General features: G+C 31.3%; 1 protein-coding gene and 1 pseudogene across 1 annotated transcript in view; both read left to right on the top strand.

Moving 5' to 3' along the window:
• The window catches only part of LOC111639922 (multidrug resistance-associated protein 4-like), a 26,104-nt gene extending 5,450 nt beyond the window's left edge, over nucleotides 1–20,654 (top strand). The window contains exons 3-8 of the mRNA XM_023385879.1: nucleotides 7,656–7,853; nucleotides 7,929–8,084; nucleotides 15,339–15,428; nucleotides 15,524–15,696; nucleotides 19,875–19,980; nucleotides 20,048–20,654. Of these exons, the coding sequence (XP_023241647.1) occupies nucleotides 7,656–7,853; nucleotides 7,929–8,084; nucleotides 15,339–15,428; nucleotides 15,524–15,696; nucleotides 19,875–19,980; nucleotides 20,048–20,224 (900 nt within the window). The 3' untranslated portion in view covers nucleotides 20,225–20,654. The remainder of the gene's footprint in view (nucleotides 1–7,655; nucleotides 7,854–7,928; nucleotides 8,085–15,338; nucleotides 15,429–15,523; nucleotides 15,697–19,874; nucleotides 19,981–20,047) is intronic.
• A 684-nt stretch (nucleotides 20,655–21,338) lies between these two features.
• Nucleotides 21,339–22,942, top strand: LOC111639920 (annotated as a pseudogene).
• Nucleotides 22,943–24,189: the final 1,247 nt, after the last annotated feature.

The following is a 24,189-nucleotide window of genomic DNA, read 5'->3' as shown; positions in this document are numbered from 1 at the left end:
TAGACAGCTTTATAAAAGTATAAAAGCTCTCATAAAGTATTTTTCTGAGGTCTGTCTTATCAGGTAAATTACTGTACACAGTGTATTCATTAATTTTCATTTTCATGTAGTGGCTCTATGCCTTCATAAAGGACGTACTTTTCCTTTGTTTAAGGGTATTTGGGCAGTTTATTCTCTGTTATATTCTGTACAAGTAAATACTGTACAAGTACAGTACAGTATTTTCTGAGGAAATACTCGTACTTTTTTTTTTAACCCCATTCCCGATAACTCGGCATTTTCACAAACTCGGCCACCCTTCGGTCCACATTAGGTCGAGTTTTCGAGGTTCTACTGTATTGTCCAAATCTAGCTGCAATTTTATCTGTTTGGAACTATCTTAAAAGTATAAACTTCAATGATAATTTTTCAAAGAAATATTCAATAAGATGAATCATAGCATAAGTTGTATGTTTTAAAACGAAATGTGTTTCATCCGACAATCTTCCATGCTGTTCTTTCAAGTTAAATTTCTTTCACGCATTCAAAAATTCTATAAAACAATTCAGAAATTTAATTTGCTCATCATTTTTAGTATATATTGGTCTGCAGTAAATATATCTTAATCGTTTCCCTCTTTCTGGATGTTTTACATTCATTACATTCTTTTAATCAAATTTTTTGTCTGGGTGTAATCTACATTTTGTGCAAATTTCTGCAGAGCTGCAGCTACTTTTTTATCGAAAAGTTTTACCGCATATGAAACATTTTGCCTTTCCAATGATAAAGGATATAATACCTTTAAAAACAAAGATGGTGCAAACTTCACAATTTTGCCTTCTTCTGCTCTTAATATCTCATTTAGATAAAACAAAGTAGCAACACATTTTGTTTCCTTTTGTGTGTCAGGAGAAAAAATGTCTGGTTAGAATGGTGTTGATTCAGCCAATTATTTCGAATTGATTTTAATAAGTGCACAGAATCAAATAGTAGTAAAATCAATTCTTCTGAGAATGGATTCTTCACAGATACTTTAATTCATCACCACAAAAAAAGTAAACATTTTACGATTTATTCTGTTGTTATCGGCAATCATGTAAACAACTTGATTACCAATGCTCACAACTTTCAACACTTGTTTTGTTAATTTCAACAACTGTCCAGCTTTAAAACTGCAAACTGGATATAATGCAATAATAACCTTTATCTTTAGAAAATAATGATGCCACTAGAAATACCAAAATACATTTAGCTTCTGACATTTTTTCATTTACTGCTAATCCATAAATTCTACCACCTTTGTATAATGACATGGGTTTTACATGTATTTCATCTAATTGTAGTATAACTATTTTATCTTTTGAGTTAAAGCATTGAAGTTTTTCTTTAAGATATGTAATATGTTCTGTATTTGGATCAATACTATTAATAATGCTACTAATAAAACTTCTCAAATAGGATATATGTGGTAATGTTAAAACATTACTATTTCTAACGAGTCTATATGCAGTAGGAGAATGAAAAAATAACATGGAAGCCCATATTAAAGTTTCAGAACTGTATCTTGGTTGTTTCGAACTAAATAAATTTATATGTTCACAGAGAAATGATAATTTTGTATTTAAAATTTAAAAGAATCCTCACCCTCAGTGCTTAAACATTCTAAGATTATTTGTGCAGCTTGATGCAGTTTATCTTTTATTTTTACTTCTGATTCGTTATATCCTTGTTAATGACTCAATAATGCCTCAAATTTAGTCCATCGATCACATTTTTTTTTTCTGATCCTAAGCCATTTAAAGTTTTTGTTATCCAATTGCGTTCCATTAAAATATATGCATATATCAAAATTTTGAAACAATTTAATATCATGGGTTACTTGTGGAATATCTGACATTGTAATTTTATATAATAAAACATATTTTGTATTAAATATATACAACCAAGAATTTGCAACATGATTGGAAATACCATCTTTCAAATCTGCAAATGATTTAATGATATCTTTTTGGCACAATTCACGAAACTGTTGATTGTCACGTTCAAATAATTCTTTTCTTCTGTCATCACCAGATTTTTTATTTGGCTGGAGGCTTATGTGAAAGGTAAGCTGGACAATTTGGAAATATAAGCTTCTTCAGTGATTTTTGGTCTTAATCTAGGAACTATTAACCATGATCCATCATCTCTTTTTACTTTATCTTCATTGATGATAAATTTGTCATCAAAATGTTTAATACACACAACACTGTTTTTAGAAGGAGAGAAGTCATTACGAGGTATAGCTTTAATGCACTTACTAATCATTTCTTGACTTTTGGGAAAAGAGAAAACTGTTGTGTGCGCTGTAGATGAATAATTGCTTTTACAGCCTATCACACAGCATCTTTGAGGCATCTATTAAGTAAATACATATATTTAAATTCTTTTTAGTTATAATGTAAAATAATTAGTAACATATTCTTACGCATATCTACTATAGCACATATACAAGTATATAACATGTTATTAACTTTTGTTATATCTAATTTTATCCTAATTAAACTAGTTTATTCATTACACTTAGAATTATATTATAAGAAATTATTAATATTTTAATGAATAGGACAACTTAGATAACTTGGTGTAAATCAGTAATTGTACCAATTGCCGAAGTCTTATTGCTAACAAGAAAATCTTACCATTATTTATAATATCCAATATATATGTCAAACTGACTTTATTCACAAAAAAATATGATTTGTAACTAAAATGTCTTTCCTTTTAATGTGCATTTACGAATTAGACGTAATTTGAAAATATCGAAAAATGGTCTACATAATAATTAGTTATGTACTNTGCATGACAATAATTATTTTAAAAAATATTTGAAGTTATATTTAAAAAATTTTTCAAAAGAAAATATGGCATTGTTCCACAGATACATGGAACACTGACAGATACTAAATCAATTAGTTCAATTTTTTCAAACGAAAGTTTCATAAATAATTCTTTTTGTTTTTTTGTACTGTAGAAATTGATCTTCATACTTAGCTTATAATAAACTTTGAAAAAGCTTATATAATTCAACAGTTAAAGTGAAAAATAAATCAGATGGATATGAAAGACCTCCTCTATCAATTTTTTTAATATAACTTATAAGTTCAGAGTGTAAAATATCAAATTCTAATTTTTTTTTATCTAAACAGGTTATTACTGATTTACACTTTTTACATGAAATCTTCTGTAATAATTTATGAACAGCATAACCAGCAATAAAAACTAAAATTTTAACGGTAGACAAAGGAACTGTTATCATTTGACCTTCAATTGCAACATCATCAAAACAAATATCCATCTGTGATTTAAAGGGATCTTGCATACAATTTTCTACTTGAGCTGACATCAAATCTTTAATATGGAAATTCCCTATTCTCTCAGATTTCAATTTCAGTAAACTTAAAATTTTTAATTTTTTTACACTCTAAAAACCTGCACAAGATTAACATGATAATTACCTCCACACATTTGGCGATACAGTAGAACCTCGAAAACTCGTCCCTCGATAACTTAGCACTCCGGATAACTGGTCCACACCTTGGCAGGGCGAAAAAATCCTTAGTTAATTAATTTTCATTATAGACAGCTTTATAAAAGTATAAAAGCTCTCATAAAGTATTTTTCTGAGGTCTGTCTTATCAGGTAAATTACTGTACACAGTGTATTCATTAATTTTCATTTTCATGTAGTGGCTCTATGCCTTCATAAAGGACGTACTTTTCCTTTGTTTAAGGGTATTTGGGCAGTTTATTTGTTGTATTCTGAAGCAAACAATACATACAAGTATAGTACAGTATTTTCTGAGGAAACACTCATATTTTTTTTTTAACCCCATTCCCGATAACTCGGCATTTTCACAAACTCGGCCACCCTTCGGTCCACATTAGGTCGAGTTTTCGAGGTTCTACTGTATTGTCCAAATCTAGCTGCAAGTTTATCTGTTTGGAACTATCTTAAAAGTATAAACTTCAATGATAATTTTTCAAAGAAATATTCAATAAGATGAATCATAGCATAAGTTGTATGTTTTAAAACGAAATGTGTTTCATCCGACAATCTTCCATGCTGTTCTTTCAAGTTAAATTTCTTTCACGCATTCAAAAATTCTATAAAACAATTCAGAAATTTAATTTGCTCATCATTTTTAGTATATATTGGTCTGCAGTAAATATATCTTAATCGTTTCCCTCTTTCTGGATGTTTTACATTCATTACATTCTTTTAATCAAATTTTTTGTCTGGGTGTAATCTACATTTTGTGCAAATTTCTGCAGAGCTGCAGCTACTTTTTTATCGAAAAGTTTTACCGCATATGAAACATTTTGCCTTTCCAATGATAAAGGATATAATACCTTTAAAAACAAAGATGGTGCAAACTTCACAATTTTGCCTTCTTCTGCTCTTAATATCTCATTTAGATAAAACAAAGTAGCAACACATTTTGTTTCCTTTTGTGTGTCAGGAGAAAAAATGTCTGGTTAGAATGGTGTTGATTCAGCCAATTATTTCGAATTGATTTTAATAAGTGCACAGAATCAAATAGTAGTAAAATCAATTCTTCTGAGAATGGATTCTTCACAGATACTTTAATTCATCACCACAAAAAAAGTAAACATTTTACGATTTATTCTGTTGTTATCGGCAATCATGTAAACAACTTGATTACCAATGCTCACAACTTTCAACACTTGTTTTGTTAATTTCAACAACTGTCCAGCTTTAAAACTGCAAACTGGATATAATGCAATAATAACCTTTATCTTTAGAAAATAATGATGCCACTAGAAATACCAAAATACATTTAGCTTCTGACATTTTTTCATTTACTGCTAATCCATAAATTCTACCACCTTTGTATAATGACATGGGTTTTACATGTATTTCATCTAATTGTAGTATAACTATTTTATCTTTTGAGTTAAAGCATTGAAGTTTTTCTTTAAGATATGTAATATGTTCTGTATTTGGATCAATACTATTAATAATGCTACTAATAAAACTTCTCAAATAGGATATATGTGGTAATGTTAAAACATTACTATTTCTAACGAGTCTATATGCAGTAGGAGAATGAAAAAATAACATGGAAGCCCATATTAAAGTTTCAGAACTGTATCTTGGTTGTTTCGAACTAAATAAATTTATATGTTCACAGAGAAATGATAATTTTGTATTTAAAATTTAAAAGAATCCTCACCCTCAGTGCTTAAACATTCTAAGATTATTTGTGCAGCTTGATGCAGTTTATCTTTTATTTTTACTTCTGATTCGTTATATCCTTGTTAATGACTCAATAATGCCTCAAATTTAGTCCATCGATCACATTTTTTTTTCTGATCCTAAGCCATTTAAAGTTTTTGTTATCCAATTGCGTTCCATTAAAATATATGCATATATCAAAATTTTGAAACAATTTAATATCATGGGTTACTTGTGGAATATCTGACATTGTAATTTTATATAATAAAACATATTTTGTATTAAATATATACAACCAAGAATTTGCAACATGATTGGAAATACCATCTTTCAAATCTGCAAATGATTTAATGATATCTTTTTGGCACAATTCACGAAACTGTTGATTGTCACGTTCAAATAATTCTTTTCTTCTGTCATCACCAGATTTTTTATTTGGCTGGAGGCTTATGTGAAAGGTAAGCTGGACAATTTGGAAATATAAGCTTCTTCAGTGATTTTTGGTCTTAATCTAGGAACTATTAACCATGATCCATCATCTCTTTTTACTTTATCTTCATTGATGATAAATTTGTCATCAAAATGTTTAATACACACAACACTGTTTTTAGAAGGAGAGAAGTCATTACGAGGTATAGCTTTAATGCACTTACTAATCATTTCTTGACTTTTGGGAAAAGAGAAAACTGTTGTGTGCGCTGTAGATGAATAATTGCTTTTACAGCCTATCACACAGCATCTTTGAGGCATCTATTAAGTAAATACATATATTTAAATTCTTTTTAGTTATAATGTAAAATAATTAGTAACATATTCTTACGCATATCTACTATAGCACATATACAAGTATATAACATGTTATTAACTTTTGTTATATCTAATTTTATCCTAATTAAACTAGTTTATTCATTACACTTAGAATTATATTATAAGAAATTATTAATATTTTAATGAATAGGACAACTTAGATAACTTGGTGTAAATCAGTAATTGTACCAATTGCCGAAGTCTTATTGCTAACAAGAAAATCTTACCATTATTTATAATATCCAATATATATGTCAAACTGACTTTATTCACAAAAAAATATGATTTGTAACTAAAATGTCTTTCCTTTTAATGTGCATTTACGAATTAGACGTAATTTGAAAATATCGAAAAATGGTCTACATAATAATTAGTTATGTACTAAAAATACCCTTAATTTTCTTATTTTTATATAATTAATAATCAAGAAATTGTCTTACCTTTGATAAACTATATGTATATAAATATCTAAATAATAACCAATTTGATAAACTTATAAAATGAACTAGAACGAGTTTTGATATATCCAACACCACGTTGTCCAGTAAACAATGAATGACCAGTAGTTTGACATCACAATTCTTTAACAGGGTTACAAGCAGGCCTTGAATAATGATGGTTTCGGTTCTCACACTGTGCAAGATAATTGTAACCGAAAATAAATTTGAAAAAAATTTCCAGAGCAGATCATGCCTAAACAATACCATCTGTTCAGTTACATAGAATTACTTGCTTTGAAAAATATCACTCATTACGACACTCTGAATTACCCCATTCGGTGTTAACTGAAGCATTGAGAAAATCCGAAAAACAATTTTTTCAAATCACCCCTTAATTAATTTCACTTCAACTATTTTAATTATACAGGAAATAACTCCTTTTAGAAAAAAATATCTAAAATTGTGACAATTATGCTAATTATGTAATATTATTTAAAATACGATGTTTGTGTTTGCATTAGGATGATATTTATGAAGTGAAAGTATATTGTTATATAAGATTAATTTTTATTAATTTATTGTGATTAAATTTATTACATAAAATACCAAGAATTTGAATAACTAAAGATTTTAATATATGTTATGCTAGATGAACATTTTCACCATTTTTAATCCATAAAATTATGTCTCTCTAATTACAAAAATTTACTGTCCGGTGTTTAAAAATATGAAAAAAAATTTGAAATTGTTTTAGATGTTTTTTGATAATTTGATAGGAAATTTAATTTTTTTAACAAAACTTTGGCATCAATTGGTATTTGACAAACAATCAGAGATTTTCCAGTTTATGAGGAAATGTTTACAGCTTACAGAAAAAATAAATAAGAACTAAAAAATATTTCCACTCCTGAAAATTTATAAATTTTTACAATAATTTAAGCGTATTTTAATGAAAAATATTCAAATTTCAGTATAAGTTACCATTTAGTAAATTAGACTTGTTTAACGGGAATTAAAGGTAATTTCATACGTAAAAAGAACTAAACATGAACCACTTTTACTGCACCTGCTCCTATAAAAACATTTCGGTCGTTAATTTAATAAATATGTACTTTATATATAACTCTGGATAAAAAAATATTGATACTTTATACTATACTTGTGTTATTTCATAAAAATTTAATTTTTCAGATGAACTCTGTTAAACGCATACTGAACTATAGCAAGTTAAAATCGGAAGCCTCGTACGAAAGTTTGCCTAATAAACGACCACCCTCAGACTGGCCACAAAGAGGAGAAATTCATTTCGATAATGTTTCTTTACAATACTCCAAGGATAAAAATATTGTTTTAAAAAACATAACATTTCGTGTTCGCTCGGGAGAAAAGGTAAAACATTTTCAATCCAATGATTCTTGCTTTTAATTATTGTGTTAAATGGTTTCTATTATTTATTAATTGCAGATAGGAATTGTTGGGAGAACAGGAGCAGGAAAGAGTTCATTAATTGCTTCGTTATTTCGCATGACGGAGCCAACGGGAACAATAACCATCGATGGAGTTGACACTAAGGAAATCGGTCTTCGTGATCTACGTAGTAAAATATCTATTATTCCTCAAGTAAGTAATAATGAATTCGGACCAAATAGTTTATACTCGATACTATGTATGTATGTGTTTACTATGAAAGACATTTTTCGTTCCTTTATTATATAAACATTTGTTTTTTAAATGAAATAAAGTTTACAATTTAATGATAGCTGATATCCGAGCAGTTAAAATGTCAACCTGAGGAACCTGGATCGAATTAGGATGTGTTGAGAAATTTAAGAAATTTTTTACAAGATGATCTGTCTCTCTTTTTCGTCATCCAGTTTATTTATTATGGCCCTAGCTTAACCCAAAATAGACTTCATAAAAACGTCCACTTACATCCCATGGGGCAGAAAGTTTTAAAAAAAACTCCAATGATATAGGAAACAAATATCTGTGCACATATATATCAAACGATACAAACTATTTATGTAACTAAATAATTTTCAGTGTTTTGAGTAATTGGTAAATAATGATTATTATGTTTCATGTATGCTACTTCAATTAAAACCCTAAAAATATTATTTTTTTAACATTTAATGTCTGTCTGCAGAATCTTTTTTCTAGTTTTTTTAAAATACAAATGAAAGGTTACATAGTTGAAAATTTTTCGCTGACTGGTCAAACAATTCGAAACTTCTAATAATAGGATGCGGGAGCTATTCTGACACAATCGACAGAATGAATATTGTGAAACGTTGACAGCATTCGCTATAGTATTGGTAAAAATATTGCAAGCCACGTCTGTTGCGGCATTTTTATTTAGTCCTCCGTAGACATCGTATCAGGTTTTTCATACCGAATATTCAACTGAACGTTATCCAAGAGACCAATTTAATTGACCTTATATCTGGACACATGGAGGCCAATAAATAATTGAAAATTTTGTATAACATTTCTCGAGCAATGTATAGGTAACAACAACGTGATGGGGCGACCCTTTTTCCTGCTGAAAAGCACGATTATTTTCAGGATGCATCAAAGTATGCAAGTAATCAGTCATCACATTCCAATAACCCAGTATTTAAGGACTTCTTCAGATTCATAAATAGTCCAAATAAGGTTTATGACAACGCTTCCCATACTATCACAGAGCCATCATTGCTTTGAAAAGAACAACTTGTTAGGATGGGTCAGGAAGTCATATGGTTGCCATTACATTTGCATTTTTTCATTAGCCTAGTACAAATGATAACGGAGATTTATCTAATCACATAAGTTGATACCTGAGAAAGTTTGTTTTTATAATTTCTGCAGGGAAGGAACAATGTCGAATCGCGCTCTTTAAGTATTAGCACATAGGACCTTGGCTTCAGAAGGAAATGATATGCATCGTGAAACACATTGTTGGGTTGCTTAACTAACCACCTGCAACTCGAAGACATCAATCATTCATGGGTGGCCACTAGCACTCATGTATGATTGCTACTATACAACATACTAGTAAGCAAATTGTACCGATAAACATACATAGAACGTTTATCGGTACCATTTGCTTGCTAGTGGGCACTGGTATGTTTATCGATAATATATACTTTGTTACAATTGCTTTTAAGAATCTTGGGATTCTTGCTACTTAAAATACTGAATGACAAACAACGATCAAACGATCCACGATCAAATCTTCCATATTTAACCGTTTTCATTGATTGATGCATTAATGAAAACGATACATGTTTGTTTATTTACATTTTGAGTTTTGTTTGCATACATAAACTCAAGTTAAGGCCGACAATATGCACTTTCATTACCATGGTCTGTAGAAATTACATTTGTCAGTTTACGTAATCATCGATAATTTGTTAATATTGCAAACGTGGCGATGAAGTTAGCACTTGCCCTACGGATGATGGGATAACTCAATTTTAATTTTTTTCTATTTAATTGAAGAAGAACGTATTTGATGAATTGGAGAAAGTTTTTTTCGTCACACTGTGGATTTCCTTAGAAAATCAAATGTTTATGACTGCACGTGAATATATTTTGTAATATACGAATATAATGAGAGCTTATTGAATCATATTAAATCGAATTTGAGCATAACCTGCATAACTTCCTTTAGGTTATTGCTAGAATGATGACAATAGCACTATTGTTAGTTATGTTTTTGCAGATGAGCAATTTATACCTCTTGTGCTTTGAAATGAGGATCTTTGGACCGTTGGTTTTCAAGTGACGTTATGACGTTGTGAGTTGCAAAAAGAAACCACGATTGTATTCTTGTTGTTTTGAGTTGTTTGATAGAAATTCTGTATATATCAATACATGCAACAGGATTTCAACATATATAAATAATTTGTATTAGTCTTTCACGATATACGAAGACTTTCGTGTGTGACACGTTTGCAAGCAAAGTGACAAATAATGAGTAACTTAATGAGGAACTAAAATAATAAATGAATTTTCGAAAATTTATTTATTTCAGCTGTCATCACAAGTCTCTTTTGCACATTATTTGTACCTGGCACCTATTTCCGAGCTCTAATTACGAAATCGTTGGTGGTTTGTTAACAAATATGGTACTTAAAAAATAAGAATGTGGTGTTATAAACAAAAATAAAACCTTTCATGGGAGAGCATTTCAGCAGTTTAGTTACCACCAAAATCTATCGCCTTCTTACTGAATAATTTTTGTAAATAAAGAGAAATATAATAAATGTTTTCGAAAAAAGAAGAAATTCTGTTTTTCAACACTATGTAGTGCAACCACAGAACCACTTAGCATTTTTTATCTTAATTTTTATTCAGTTCATTTGACATGCTGAATCATGTGCATCTTGATTTGATGAAATTTTCTGTTTCTGTTTTGTAAACGTGATTAGTACTGTAATTTTGAAATCTGAACTCAATAAAAGTTAAAATAAAAATGCCAAGTGTTTCCGTGGTTGCACTACATAGTGCTGAAAAACAGAACAAATAACGATGTGGTTTCGAAATTACTAATCAGAAGAAATTCGTTGTTGAAATTGTTTAATATTATTATAGTTAAGTAGCAGGTGGGCCCGGCGTTGCTCGGGCAATAGTAACGATAACTAAGATAAAGATTATTACTTTACAGTCAACCTTACCCGTTTTCACAGAATGCAAGAATTGGGTCCCCTTGTTTCCAGACTAATTAGAGAATTTTTAGATGGTTCGAAAAATATGTTCGATTTCTCGCAAAAACGAAAAAAACTGCATCTGCGTATTGCACGTCGCTCTCTTAACAATTCCATTGTTACGTAACATTTCCATTGTTGACACTTCCATTGTTACTTAAAACTTCCATTGTTGATGGAAGTGTTAAGCCTTAATCCTGTGTCTTAATCTTGTCCCTCTCCCCCGTGGGGAGGAATTTCGAAAAATCCCTTCTTAGTGTGCGCTCTCCTAACGTACCCTAACTGTGTATCAAATTTCAACTTTCAACTCTTAACCGTTTGGGCTCGTATCCATAATGTATATAGAATTTTTAATCCTGTCTCTCTCCCCCCGGGGGGAATTTCGAAAAATCCCTTGTTAGTGTGCGTTCTCCTAACGTACCCTAACTGTGTACCAAATTTCAACTTTCAACTCCTAACCGTTTGGGCTCTGCGCTTATTATTATTATTATTATTATTATCATCTCGATTATATATTAGATTCAGAACATTCAATGCTACTTTACTAACGTCTAATAAATATCGTCCCAACGAATTTCCGGAATTTTCAGGCTTGTTGCTAAATTAGTTTTGCATAATTTGTTAAACTGCTTCAACTGGTGTAAGCTCACATCTTCGTAAATTATTTTACCGGTTACACATAGTGATTTATCGGAAGTTGATCGCAATATTAAGATAATTAGAAACCAGTATAAAGACATCATTTGGACAGAAGTACAATTTTTACATAGTAGGATAGATACGGTGAACTGCTTTTTAATTATTTGTTAAAATTACACCTAACGTTGTGATTGCTTGCTGCGTTAATACTAAAATTTAATTGGAAAAAGATAACTTTGATAAAAATCAACTACATCCCAACAGTAAATAAATGTAATCGCTTATTCTTCTCTGTGTGTTGGAAATTTTATGAATTACCGCATGAATTCTGCTAGTTTGTGTATTTGAAAAATTTCCGATAACTTGAAATTATCCAGCGTTGAAAAATCCATCATAATATTAATGTATTGCAATTTGTGAGAATACGGGCGAGGGAACAGAGCCCTCTCGTCAGATCGGGGAGATCCGCTCACAGAGTCACTGGATGGCATTCTATCGAGTGGCGAGGGGGATGAGAAAGTCGACTGGTGTCCGTGCAAGCAATGATAGACAAGTTCACTGGTTAAACAAATAAAGAAGCAGTTTATTATATAATTAAATCTAGTTTATAGGAGTATACATAAGGAAGTTACTGATTTAATGCTTAGATGCATATAACACATAAATCTATCTATAACGGCGATCTAACTAGTAACCTTGTCATGTGCCTAAACTCTAGAGTGAGAAAATTTACAAAGATTACTGCACTCAGATATACCTTAATATGCTGTCAAATGATGGTATGCGATGATTACTCTGGTCTATGGAAACAGGAACATTCTTATGTCTTCTACCTGCTTCTCCTCAGGCAGGACCGGGATGGGAGAAACTTGTACTCACAACTTCCTGGGACGATCACCCTGAACGTCCCGTGACGATTGTTTTTATTAGATCGTCGTAGGCCCTGAGCGAACTGGTCGTTCGTCGTTACGATGACTAATTAGCAGACGCACACAGACTTGCCTTTCTTCCTTCCTATCTTGTTGATGTGTAAGAGTCAACATCCGATCTATTTCTGTGGGAACTTGCGATAATTTTTTCTCATCCTATAATGTCTACCCTCCCTTCGCAAAAGTCATTAACCCCTTAAACTCAAAAATTTACGGCCTCAAAATTCTCGGTCTCATAGGGGTGTGCTAAACATCTGTATCAGAAATGAAGGCAAAATGAGTGTGTAGCATTGATACAGGTTAGAAAGTCGATTGTCAAATCTCTAATGTAAAAATATAATATTTACAACGATAAAATTGAACAATTCGAAAGTCTCCAGCAGCTTACGCTATCACAATATGTACAACAATTCTTCAATGATGACGGTTGCAAAAATACAAAAACTTGTGATAATCTGTCGAAAATACGCTGGTCCAAAAATTGCCAAATTAATGAAAATTACTGAATTACTAGTTAAAAAACAAACTGAATATTAACCACTTGTTGTCCGAATATTTTTAGGAATTTTTAGTTATAGGGGAGATCGGGGCAAGATCGGCATGTTAAGCTTTACTTAAATTTTGTGTAATAAATACTGCTGTAAACTGAAAATAACCTTTTGCATATTGTCTATTGGAATGTTACCTTGCTATAGAACTGGTTAAAATCAGTTTGGAAATAAAAATAATTAAAATAATTACAACTTTACAAGAAGAGAGAAATTGACGAAGTTGCCCCGGGTATAGGGGCAAGATCGGCAACTTCTCTCTTTTTGTAAAGTTGTAATTATTTTAATTATTTTTATTAAAGTTGCCCCTGGTATAGGGGCAACAGTAATGGGGCAAGATAGGCACGTATATAAAATTATGTTATTAACAATGTATAAGTTGGAATTCACTATTAAAACAAAGAAATACAAATCCAACACCCATTTAATATTATTACAACGAAATGCAAGTTCAAAGACATATATACATGAATAACAAATGCAAACATGTTTTCATTTATCATCTGTTTGATTTTTATCCTTTGCTTCTAATGTGGCTTTATGTTGCCGATCTTACCCCGCTAGTCATGATTTCGAAACATTAAGTACAACCCTGAGAACAGAATGCCAAGCCACGATCTGGCCACGTGAATAAGTTGAAGTTACATCCTTCTAACAGGAAAAGTAACTTTCGTTATCATGGAATTATAACAAAACCTGCCAATTCAATATAAATGGAAAAAAAATATTATATGGAATTCAACGAAAATGAAAATTTGCTTGATAATTCAACTACGCTTGTTGGAGAACAATAAAAACACTACACTCAACAAGCCACCAATGAAACTCAACTGCCTAACCTATAATCAAAGTTTTTTTTTAATTTGTTTTTTAAAAAAAGCGCTTGACAAACTTGCCCCGCATGCCGAAGTTGCCCCGATCTCCCCTACATGAAAAAATACTTAAAACTGAAAATTAACGAAAGAAATGCGTTAGTTTTGAAGAAAAAGCTTCAAACGTTTTTTTCTGTTGTCTCCCCTTTCTGCAAAATCTGACACTGATGATTCATTGTTTACACAGCTGGATGACCTTGAGAACATCTGGTGTTGGATTCTCCGGGACATTCTCATAGACGTCTTGGGAGGACAAAAGTTTAAAGTAGGGTGAATACTAGCTGGCAGTATATTTTTAAATATTTTTAAAAAATTAAAATTTTTATTGCGATTTCCGACCCCCGATTTAATTAAACGTATATATAATAAAATATATTAATTACTTAAAAAAATTAAAAAAACTATTGAAGGTCGTTTTTGACATTAGAAACTAACTTTAAATAACTTTACCGAAGTAAAATCCGTGCACTACAACTTTAGAACAATTAATTAAATTTTATTAAAAAATCGCATTAAAAAACAATTAAGCGTTAATCGTGCATCATTAAAGGTAAATTAAAATCGCGATAAAAATTTTTCGCGCGGGAAAACATTTTTGAAAAAATTTGGAGACTTAAAAAGCATTGCAAAAATCCAAAAAAAGTTTTATGGGCCGAAAGGATCGAGTTTTCTGTAACTCTATGTAACCTGCCCGAGTTTATTCTGGTCCAAACGGCAAGGGTTAATTAATTAATTAAACTAAAGTTAACAATGACTTTGAATACATGAAATTCAATCTTATAAAAAACGATTTGATAAAATAAGTGGAAACAAATAACCAAACTTTTGCTAATGCGTTACAGATATACGATTAACGATACAGAGAAATGAGCGATTTGGAAACGTTAAGCGAATCTTTTAACTTGCAATCACTGCAGATTCTCTTAAATGTTCTCAGGCCACAGGTTTCTGACAACACTCTCCTTCTATACCCTACTCAGGAAAAAAGGGAGAAGTTTTCAAGAATGTCCAGAGCAAAATAAATCCTGCTTAATGATATATTGGAATATCTAGTTTAAAGAGTATGTCTTCTGCAATAATTAATGAAATAACAAACTACAATATTTACCTTTGTCATAATTGCAAAGCAAAAAATGTCGTATTGACACGAATTGTAAAATACAAGCAATTAACACAGCGTTGGCGAATTTTTCAGGATCCGATGTTATTTACCGGTCCTCTTCGAAGAAATATCGATCCATTCAATGAATATTCAGAAGAAATGCTGTGGCAAGCCATAGAACAGGTTATAAATAATTAAAAATAATACAATTTACTACATGATTTTACTCTTTAATACTTTTAATAATTGTTCATAATTCCTATTTACATTAATTAAAGGTACAATTAAAAGAAGTTATCAATAAATTGCCCGGAGGATTGGATACACATTTATCAGAAGGAGGGCGAAATTTCAGCGTGGGAGAAAGACAGTTAATTTGTCTCGCCAGAACGATTCTTCGTAAGAATAAAATTCTTGTCATGGACGAAGCAACGTCCAATATCGATAAAAGGTTAGAACAAACAAAATTAAAAATATCTAAATTTAAGTATTAATTATTTGATTTTGTGGTCTATTTTGTGTAGAGAATTTTTATAACATTTTTCACAATACTCTCAAAATTAAGAGTTTATAAATAAATCGTAACTTACACATTCATCTTACACATTCATATTTATCGACTGTATGATAATGCAATATTTTTCATTTCGTACTTAAAGATTGGAGTAATGTTGGCTTGCATAAATATGTGATAGGTAGGATTTTTATATGATTGATAGTGATCCAATGTCAAAATAAACGTTGACTTGAGTAGTTAATTGACTCTGTTCTGTTGGACGAAGATACAATGTTGAAGGCGCGTAATTCAAATCCAGGTTTTTTTTTGAATGGTGGGTGTTCTGAAAACCTCTGTTACATGTGCATATTTTTCATTTTACTTTAGTCACGTTGAGTCTCGCAGACCCAGGAAATTGATTTTAAATTTCGAAACATTGTACAGCGGTTCAAACACTGATTATATTATCAATTTCTTCAATTTGTTGTTTTCTAGCGATGTAAAGTATTCATGCTTATAAATTTGAGTTTATAATACTTATTTCAATGTAATTTGATCCCAAAAATACAAAATTGCAACTTGCAATAATTTATCTCAATTTACACTGAATATTCCCTTGTTTGAAATTTCTGAGAAAGGTGTTGTTAATTAAAGTGAGAATAGTAAAGCTTTGTTAATTCTGTCTCACAAAAGTTACACCCTACACTGTGAATGTGAATAAACCGCTTATTTTTTGTGATTTAATAAAAAAAAACTCCTTTCTCCATTAGAAATGGGTGAAATGGCATTGTAGTTGTTTTTATTTTGTATATATCTTGTTTAATAATTTCCCTGCCAATGAAACAAACTTAGGGCATGAATATATTTTCTGTTGTAATAGCAGTTCTTTGATCCGTCTTTCCAGTTTCTTACTGTGTTTCCGGTGGTGTGAAAATTTATTCTCCACTTTCTGCTTGCTCGAGACCGTGATTGACATTCCATTTGCTTACTGAGGATTTAAATTTGCAATCGCCGTTCATTGTTTCTCCCTTATGCTGGAATGATTGCACCTTTATTTAGCTTTCGTATTACATTACCTCTCTTGTCGGTCATTCTTGCTAACGTGTTAAAAGTATTGCTTGAAATGGCTAATATTGTTTTAGTTTGTTTAGATAGTATTTCTATCTGCTGTTTTGAGATATTGTTTTTTAGCTTAGCATAAGCCAATTCTCACCTTTCTTTCAGTAAGTATGAAGATCTATTTTATAATACATTTGTCTGGGATAATAAAGCTTCAGTTTTCTTCGTTTCCAGGTCAAATAAATATTCGGGCCGAATCTGGATTTAATCTGGATTTGGTTTTCTACGTGTTATCAGAAGATGGGCAAAGTACAATATCGCAAACGTAATTTAATATTTTCGAATATAAAGCTGATATTAGAAACTAAATTCAAAATTGTTTTTTGCTATTATAAGCTAAACCTTTTGGAAAGCTGAAGACTAAAACAATGTTAAGCATAAACGTAGGTTGTGAGAACTGTGAGAACAGGGACTCTGGACCAGTCTAATTCCTCTCACTCTCAGGATGGCATAAAGATCAAGTGGAAGATCGGTAAGATCTCTTTCTCTCAGGGACCTGACACAACTTTGTCTAAACTACCTGACTAAGACGTGTTAAAAATCAACTTACCTTCTCAGTGGTTGAAGATGTATTCTAACTTGCCTGATTTCTTGGAGAGTATAGTACTCTCTTAGAAAAATTCGAATGTTTCTACTGTATCGTGAGCCGACGATAGAGTTAGGCATTAGCTTAAGTCGGTTTAGAAAAGTAACTATAGTGAAAACTGTGTAGGCGATCACGTGCATTCGACGGGCACCTGCCAAAACGGGCAAAAATATCTGGCGCCAAATAGTTTATCCATAGAGTCTTTGTATTAGTTACCAGTATTAAATGACTACCTGTGTAACGCGACCGCGAGCATCGATTTTTGGTTAGAAACAACATACAACAACTGTAATAAGAGACCACTTCCGCGAATATATCTGATCTAAACTATTGTTCAATAACGGTTTCCTCCTAATAGTCTAAACTCTCGTTAGAATCTACTTTAAGAACTTTTTCCACCCTTGAAATTAGGTGCAGGTGTTAATGAATTACCCTAGCAACAAAGGAAATTCATTTCAGTTTGTTAGCAATTGTCCGAAAAACAAAAGAAGTGCGCAGTCTGTCGTTAGAAGATCGTGTTAAAGTTATCACAACAGCAATTAGCGACAAAGTATAAATATGGGTAAACGAAATTTATTTTACCGTAGACCTACAGTATTTTTCTTGGGTTATAAAATATTGTACAAGATACAATTAATNAAGGAAATTCATTTCAGTTTGTTAGCAATTGTCCGAAAAACAAAAGAAGTGCGCAGTCTGTCGTTAGAAGATCGTGTTAAAGTTATCACAACAGCAATTAGCGACAAAGTATAAATATGGGTAAACGAAATTTATTTTACCGTAGACCTACAGTATTTTTTTGGGTTATAAAATATTGTACAAGATACAATTAATAGGCTGATCTCATCGTTTGATAAATTTTATTTTTATTTACTTATTAATTAATAATTTATTTATTTATTTTGAAGCTCATGTGCAGTACATGTGCGATAGTTTCTGTATCAACCTAGGTTATTTCCACGTTATAAGGTAAGGATAGTGTATCCGAACCTCTACATCTATCGATGGAGAGTTTGCAAATAAAATGGTTATATTACCTGACGTCAATACATAACAAAACACAGAGAATTGATTAGATCCTGGGAGTCTTGAAAGGATGATGACTAATCTATTGCATACTGGGTGAAAATACCAAAAACGGAACAATGACTGGAGCATGAGTAAAACGTAATTAAAACAAGACTAAATGTTAGCTTTTTCTTATATACAAATTTCACATCAAATAGGAACATTGTGATATCACGCCATGCTTCTGTCAAGAGAAAGAAATCGAACGATTCTGAGGATAGTTCGGACGGGTCACCACTCTGACATTATCATTTTGGGAGAAACTAAATGTCCTTTTCCCTGTGTCAGAAGTAGTTAAACACTGATAATTTTTCTAGCAAGTTAAAATTTTAAAATAATATTTTAACAAATATTTCTCCTAAATCCCAGATTCTTAAAAAACATTCTTTATTTCGTCTTAATCAGTAATAATACATTTCTTTCTATCTTGAGTAAACAATATATAAAACACGTGGCTCTAAGTCTGTACGTATCCATACGATGTTATGTTTTCTGATATATGTAACACGATGACTAACAGTGACGAAAGACTATTTATTTTTGTTGAATCAATACACGAAAACTCCAGTTACAGCTGCAAATAAGTCTGAACTATAAGTCTCGAGTAAATGAGAATGATTATATTCGTATTTGATCACTCTGTTTGATATGAGGATAAGATATTGTTGCTGAATCAGTGCTACCACCACAATTTAGATTTTTTTACAAGTAGCTGAATAGTTTTAAACCATACATCTAATTGCAGGTGTGCGTATCAGTAACGAGCAGGCCTGGTGAATTTCTTCGGATTTTCTTCACTTGTCTAACATCTGAAATTAAAGACTGTAAAATGTGGTGGCAGAACAGATCTAGTAACAGAGTTTTATATCCATATCAAACAGAAATCTCTAGCAGAAGCCTGACTTCAACTGTAAAGAAAGTGCTCGTGTAAATATTCCTCAAGAACAAGTAGTGTTTTGTCACTGTTAGTTGCCTTGTTACATACAGTAAAAAACATTATACGGATGCACACAGATTTACCTGTATGCACGTGTTCCATCCATTGTAAAACCCAAACAGGAAGAAATCTGCTTCTGATTGATGGTTTTTTTGGCAAACCTTTCACGAGATGCATTTCATTAATTCAAATGGAGCGCTATTTATTTTACGTAATGTGGAAAATTTAATACCGCGAAATCTTCTTTCGTAACAACTGTATATTATGTTTATTACACACGGTTTTCGTTTTCATCAAAAATTCTTAATTTACATTAAATTTTAAAGTTATATTTTGTATTTATATTCTTAGTGTTTGCGATTCATACTAATGCTAATACTTAAAATCGATATTTATAACAGTTTTCTGTTGTTTTATATTTAGTACCGATTCCCGTATACAAAAAATAATTCGAGAGAAATTCAAATCATGTACAGTGCTGACCATTGCCCATAGATTAAATACAGTCATCGATTCTGATAGAGTTTTGGTAAGAATCTTTTATTTCTAATATAAAATAAATATGAGTTTTCAATACCCCCTTTTCATATTTTTAGGTTCTAGACACAGGGAAACTACAAGAATTCGACTCGCCCTATGCATTACTGAAGAACGTAAATGGTACATTTTATAATTTGGTAAAGAACACGGGAGTAGCTTCAATGAATGAGTTATACAAAATTGCCAAAAATAGATATTATGTTAAAGAAAGTATGGAAAGAACAAAATTATAAAAAGTAGATCCTCTTCGATATAAATCAATCTTTACTAGATTTGTGTTAATTTTTTTTTAATTCTGTTTTTAGAAATATTTCTCTATACTGCTATTTCTCATCAATAGGGCATAAATTGTTAATATCTAAATATTTAATAGTACTTGTAACCTCTGTTAATTTTATACCGGATGTATTAATCATGACAACTAACTACATATACATGACATAATTGTTTATTATGTAATTAATGTCCATCGTAATAATGCAAGCTATTTGTTATTTTAATTTACTTGGCACGAGATCGCTCCAATAATTGCGGCTATTACTCCAGGCGTCTCCAGACAACCAATGATAGAAGATGAAGCCCTCGACCAATAACAGCATACTAAATAGTTTGGTATTACTAGTTGATTTGTTTTTCTATATACAGGTGCTTCTACTCTGTTTCTTCTATATTAACTAATATTCAAAATGAATCCTCGCCTGAATAATGTTATTATTGTGAAGGTAAATAAATAATTATTTGTCTTATTTCCTTAAATAAAAAATTCAAAATTAAGTTATTACACTCACTCATACAAATACATATATGTTCGGATCATTATTTATAAATATATCCAGATGCTAATTGTTTTCATTATAATGTAGAATATTTTAAAAGCACATTTCTTTATCCAATTATTTGAACTCTAATAATTTACATTTATTAAAATAACAATTGTGAGTAACTTAAAATAATAAAGAAAGTAATGTGTAATTTTTCTCAATTTAGAACAACAATAATGTTTATTTATATCAATTACAATAATGAAATTTAGAAATCGTTTATTGTAATCTGTTGTTTTTTAATGGTAACATTTTAAATTTTTTAACATAAATAATAAGCAATCAACTAAGAAAAAGTATATAAAGTATATTTCTTTGACTACACCTTATTCATTAACTATTACATAAAAAAATAAAAATGTATATTTTTAAAACATATATATGACCTTATTAAGCCGGATGCACACATGCGGCGCGCGCAAGAAAAAGCGGTGTCGCAAAAGCGTCTTCGTCGCGCGGCAGCACTACCAAACAAGCGGCAAACGCAAATCTCTCTACATCTCGGTGCATGCGCAAAATATTCAAGATGGCGGGTAATTCTAATTCTGCTGCTCTCCTCATGTTTACAAATTTCGTTTTGTATACTTCACTTTATGTCTCTAGAAGACGTCGACGAAGAAGATTTGACCGGAGATTTTGGATCAGAGACATTTTCTTAGATCGAGAGAGAACTGGTATTCAAAATACACTTATTCCTCGTCTAAGATCTTTCGACAAAGAATATTACTTCGAGTAAGATTAGTTTGTTTTGACTTTTGACTTAAATTATATATGATTGCTTGTGTTAAATTTATTATTTTGTTATAGTTTTTTCAGAATGTCTCCCAAAAAATTTGACGAACTATTAAATAAACTTGGACCGAATATAACTAGGCAAAATACCAGATGGAGAGACGCAATACCTGCGAGTGATAGACTTGCTGTAACATTGAGGTAAATGTAGCAAACAAAATGGCAGTTAATGTCGAATATAAAAATATTTACTTACAAGTTAGTAAATTAATATTATCTTTGTGGTGTTAGTTGAGACACTATAAAATTTATATATAACAAACCTAAATTCTAATTGCAATATTATAATATATACACACAGTAGGCTATATATAAGTTTCTATTTCAAACATCTTTGAAATAAAAGAAACATTTTCTATATTTTTTATTTATACTTGACTAATATAAAAATGCATTTTGCATATTTGTGTTTATTGTAATTGCTTATTTTTATCTATCATTTTTATATACTGTTTGTTTACATGATAGAGTAGTTAATAATATTTTAAAACTTATTTTATTACAGATATTTGGCATCAGGAGAAACGTTTCGAAGCCTTTCCTATTCCTTTAGAATGGGAAGATCAACTGTGGGGAAAATTGTAAAAGAAACTTGCATGTGTATTTGGGAAGAATTATCTAAAGATTTTGTACATTTTCCCACAACTCCAGAAGAATGGATAAATATTGCTTCTGGTTTTGAACAGAAATGGCAATTTCTCCATTGCTTAGGTGCAATTGACGGGAAACATGTTATTATAGAATGTCCGTTTAACACAGGAAGCTTAAACTTTAATTATAAAAATAGCTTTAGTAAAGTTTTATTAGCAGCCTGTGATGCACACTATCGGTTTATCTTTGTGGACATCGGAAGCTATGGTAGTGAGAGTGATGGAGGAATTTTTTTAGGTCAAGATTAGGCCAAGGTTTATGCCAGAACAAATTTTAATTACCAGAGCCTATGAGATTATCAAATGATGTTTTGAACTTCCTTACTTTTTTGTGGGTGATGAAGCTTTTCCATTAACAACGTACCTTATGAGGCCTTACCCACGAAAAAATAAAAATTTAATGTGGAAACAAAAAATTTTTAATTACCGTCTTTCTAGAGCCAGGCGAGTGATTGAAAATTCGTTTGGAATTTTAAGTAGTAGATGGAGAATTTATACCATTAAATTAAGTGAGGAGAACATTGACAATGTTATAAAAGCGACAGTACGCGTATGCTTGCATAATTATTTGCTGACAGGACCAACCAGAAATGAATATTGTCCTGTTGGATTAACCGATACATCCTGGAGTTTAGTGGGCCTCACTCTTTGGTATAGCCCAGAAGTAGGAAGTGGAAAGAAGGTGTAAAGTTTGAGAAGGGTTTAGGTGAAGGTGAAGTGAAAAGATGGATAGGAAAGGTTAAAGGAAAGTTGTGTTCCATGGGTTCCCATGGCGTCCGCACCGCATTTATTAAAAATAAATTGACAATGTACAAAATAGCAAATATATACAATGATAACAACAATGATAGTTACAAATAAACGTATAAACATTGAAGACAATGGTGCCGTGCACAAAGAAGCATACCCACAACTTGTGGGTTGCATGATACCTGTACAAATGAACTACCCATTCATAGTCCACAAAACAAATGCCCTGTTTGGCAGCTTGTGGATCGGAAAGTCCTATATTAACATAGAGACCGTTATCACCTTTGTGAGTATGATGTGATACTTCTGTCCATGCACTTAAAGTGTCCTAGAAGGAGAAGATCAGTTAAGTATGTTGATGCTTTTAGCAAAGTCGTTGAATGCTTTATATAATTTCTTATTATTAATAAAGCTTTTAAGTTGGCATGGCCAAAGTTCGTTTTCTTCGTTAACCCTGTCTATTAATGTTTTCCTTTGATTCCTGAAGTTTGGACAAAGATAAATGATGTGTTCTGGTGTGTCTGCTTCCTGTAAGAGACATTGACATATACCGTCTGTCTTCTTCAGAAACCTTTTTAGGTAATTTCTGAAGTTGCCATGTCCTGTCAACAGTTGTGTAGTGTTGAAGTTAGGCAAGAAAAATCTGTTTTCATTTCGGTGTTGTACATCTGGAATGTAGTCATGTGTTATTCTTCCTGTGGTACCCTCATCCCACCTTTTCTGCCATCTATACCAGATGTGTTCCCTAATTTTCTTTTTTAACCAGGTGACAGGAGTGTAGTTATAATAGCAGATGTTTGTTCCTTTGGTGGCAGTGCGGGCCAGAAGGTCCGCCCTTTCGTTTCCTTGTATGTTTGCATGTCCTTTTATCCAATTTAGATTAATAGTTATTTTCCGTTTAAGTTGTTTAAGAATGTTGATGCTTTCCCTTACCACAACCAGTTTGATGTTCAACTTTTTAATCTGAAGTAGTGCCACTCTACTGTCACTGAGAATCGTGACCCTGGTGATGTTATATTTCTGTCTGTTTTCATTAATCCATTTAAGAGCCCTAAATATTGCAAATGATTCCGCTTGATTTGCTGTGCAATGGTTCTCTAGTTTGAATCTGGCTTGATAGATGTTTTTGTCGTTATTTTTCACTACAATTGAACTGCCCACTCCTGTTTCTGACTTTGACCCGTC

This window comes from Centruroides sculpturatus, unplaced genomic scaffold (assembly GCF_000671375.1).
Source record: "Centruroides sculpturatus isolate CEXI.00-Female unplaced genomic scaffold, Cexi_2.0 scaffold1272, whole genome shotgun sequence".
NCBI classification, from domain to species: Eukaryota; Metazoa; Arthropoda; class Arachnida; order Scorpiones; family Buthidae; genus Centruroides; species Centruroides sculpturatus.
This window is presented reverse-complemented; position numbering and strand designations above follow the sequence as displayed.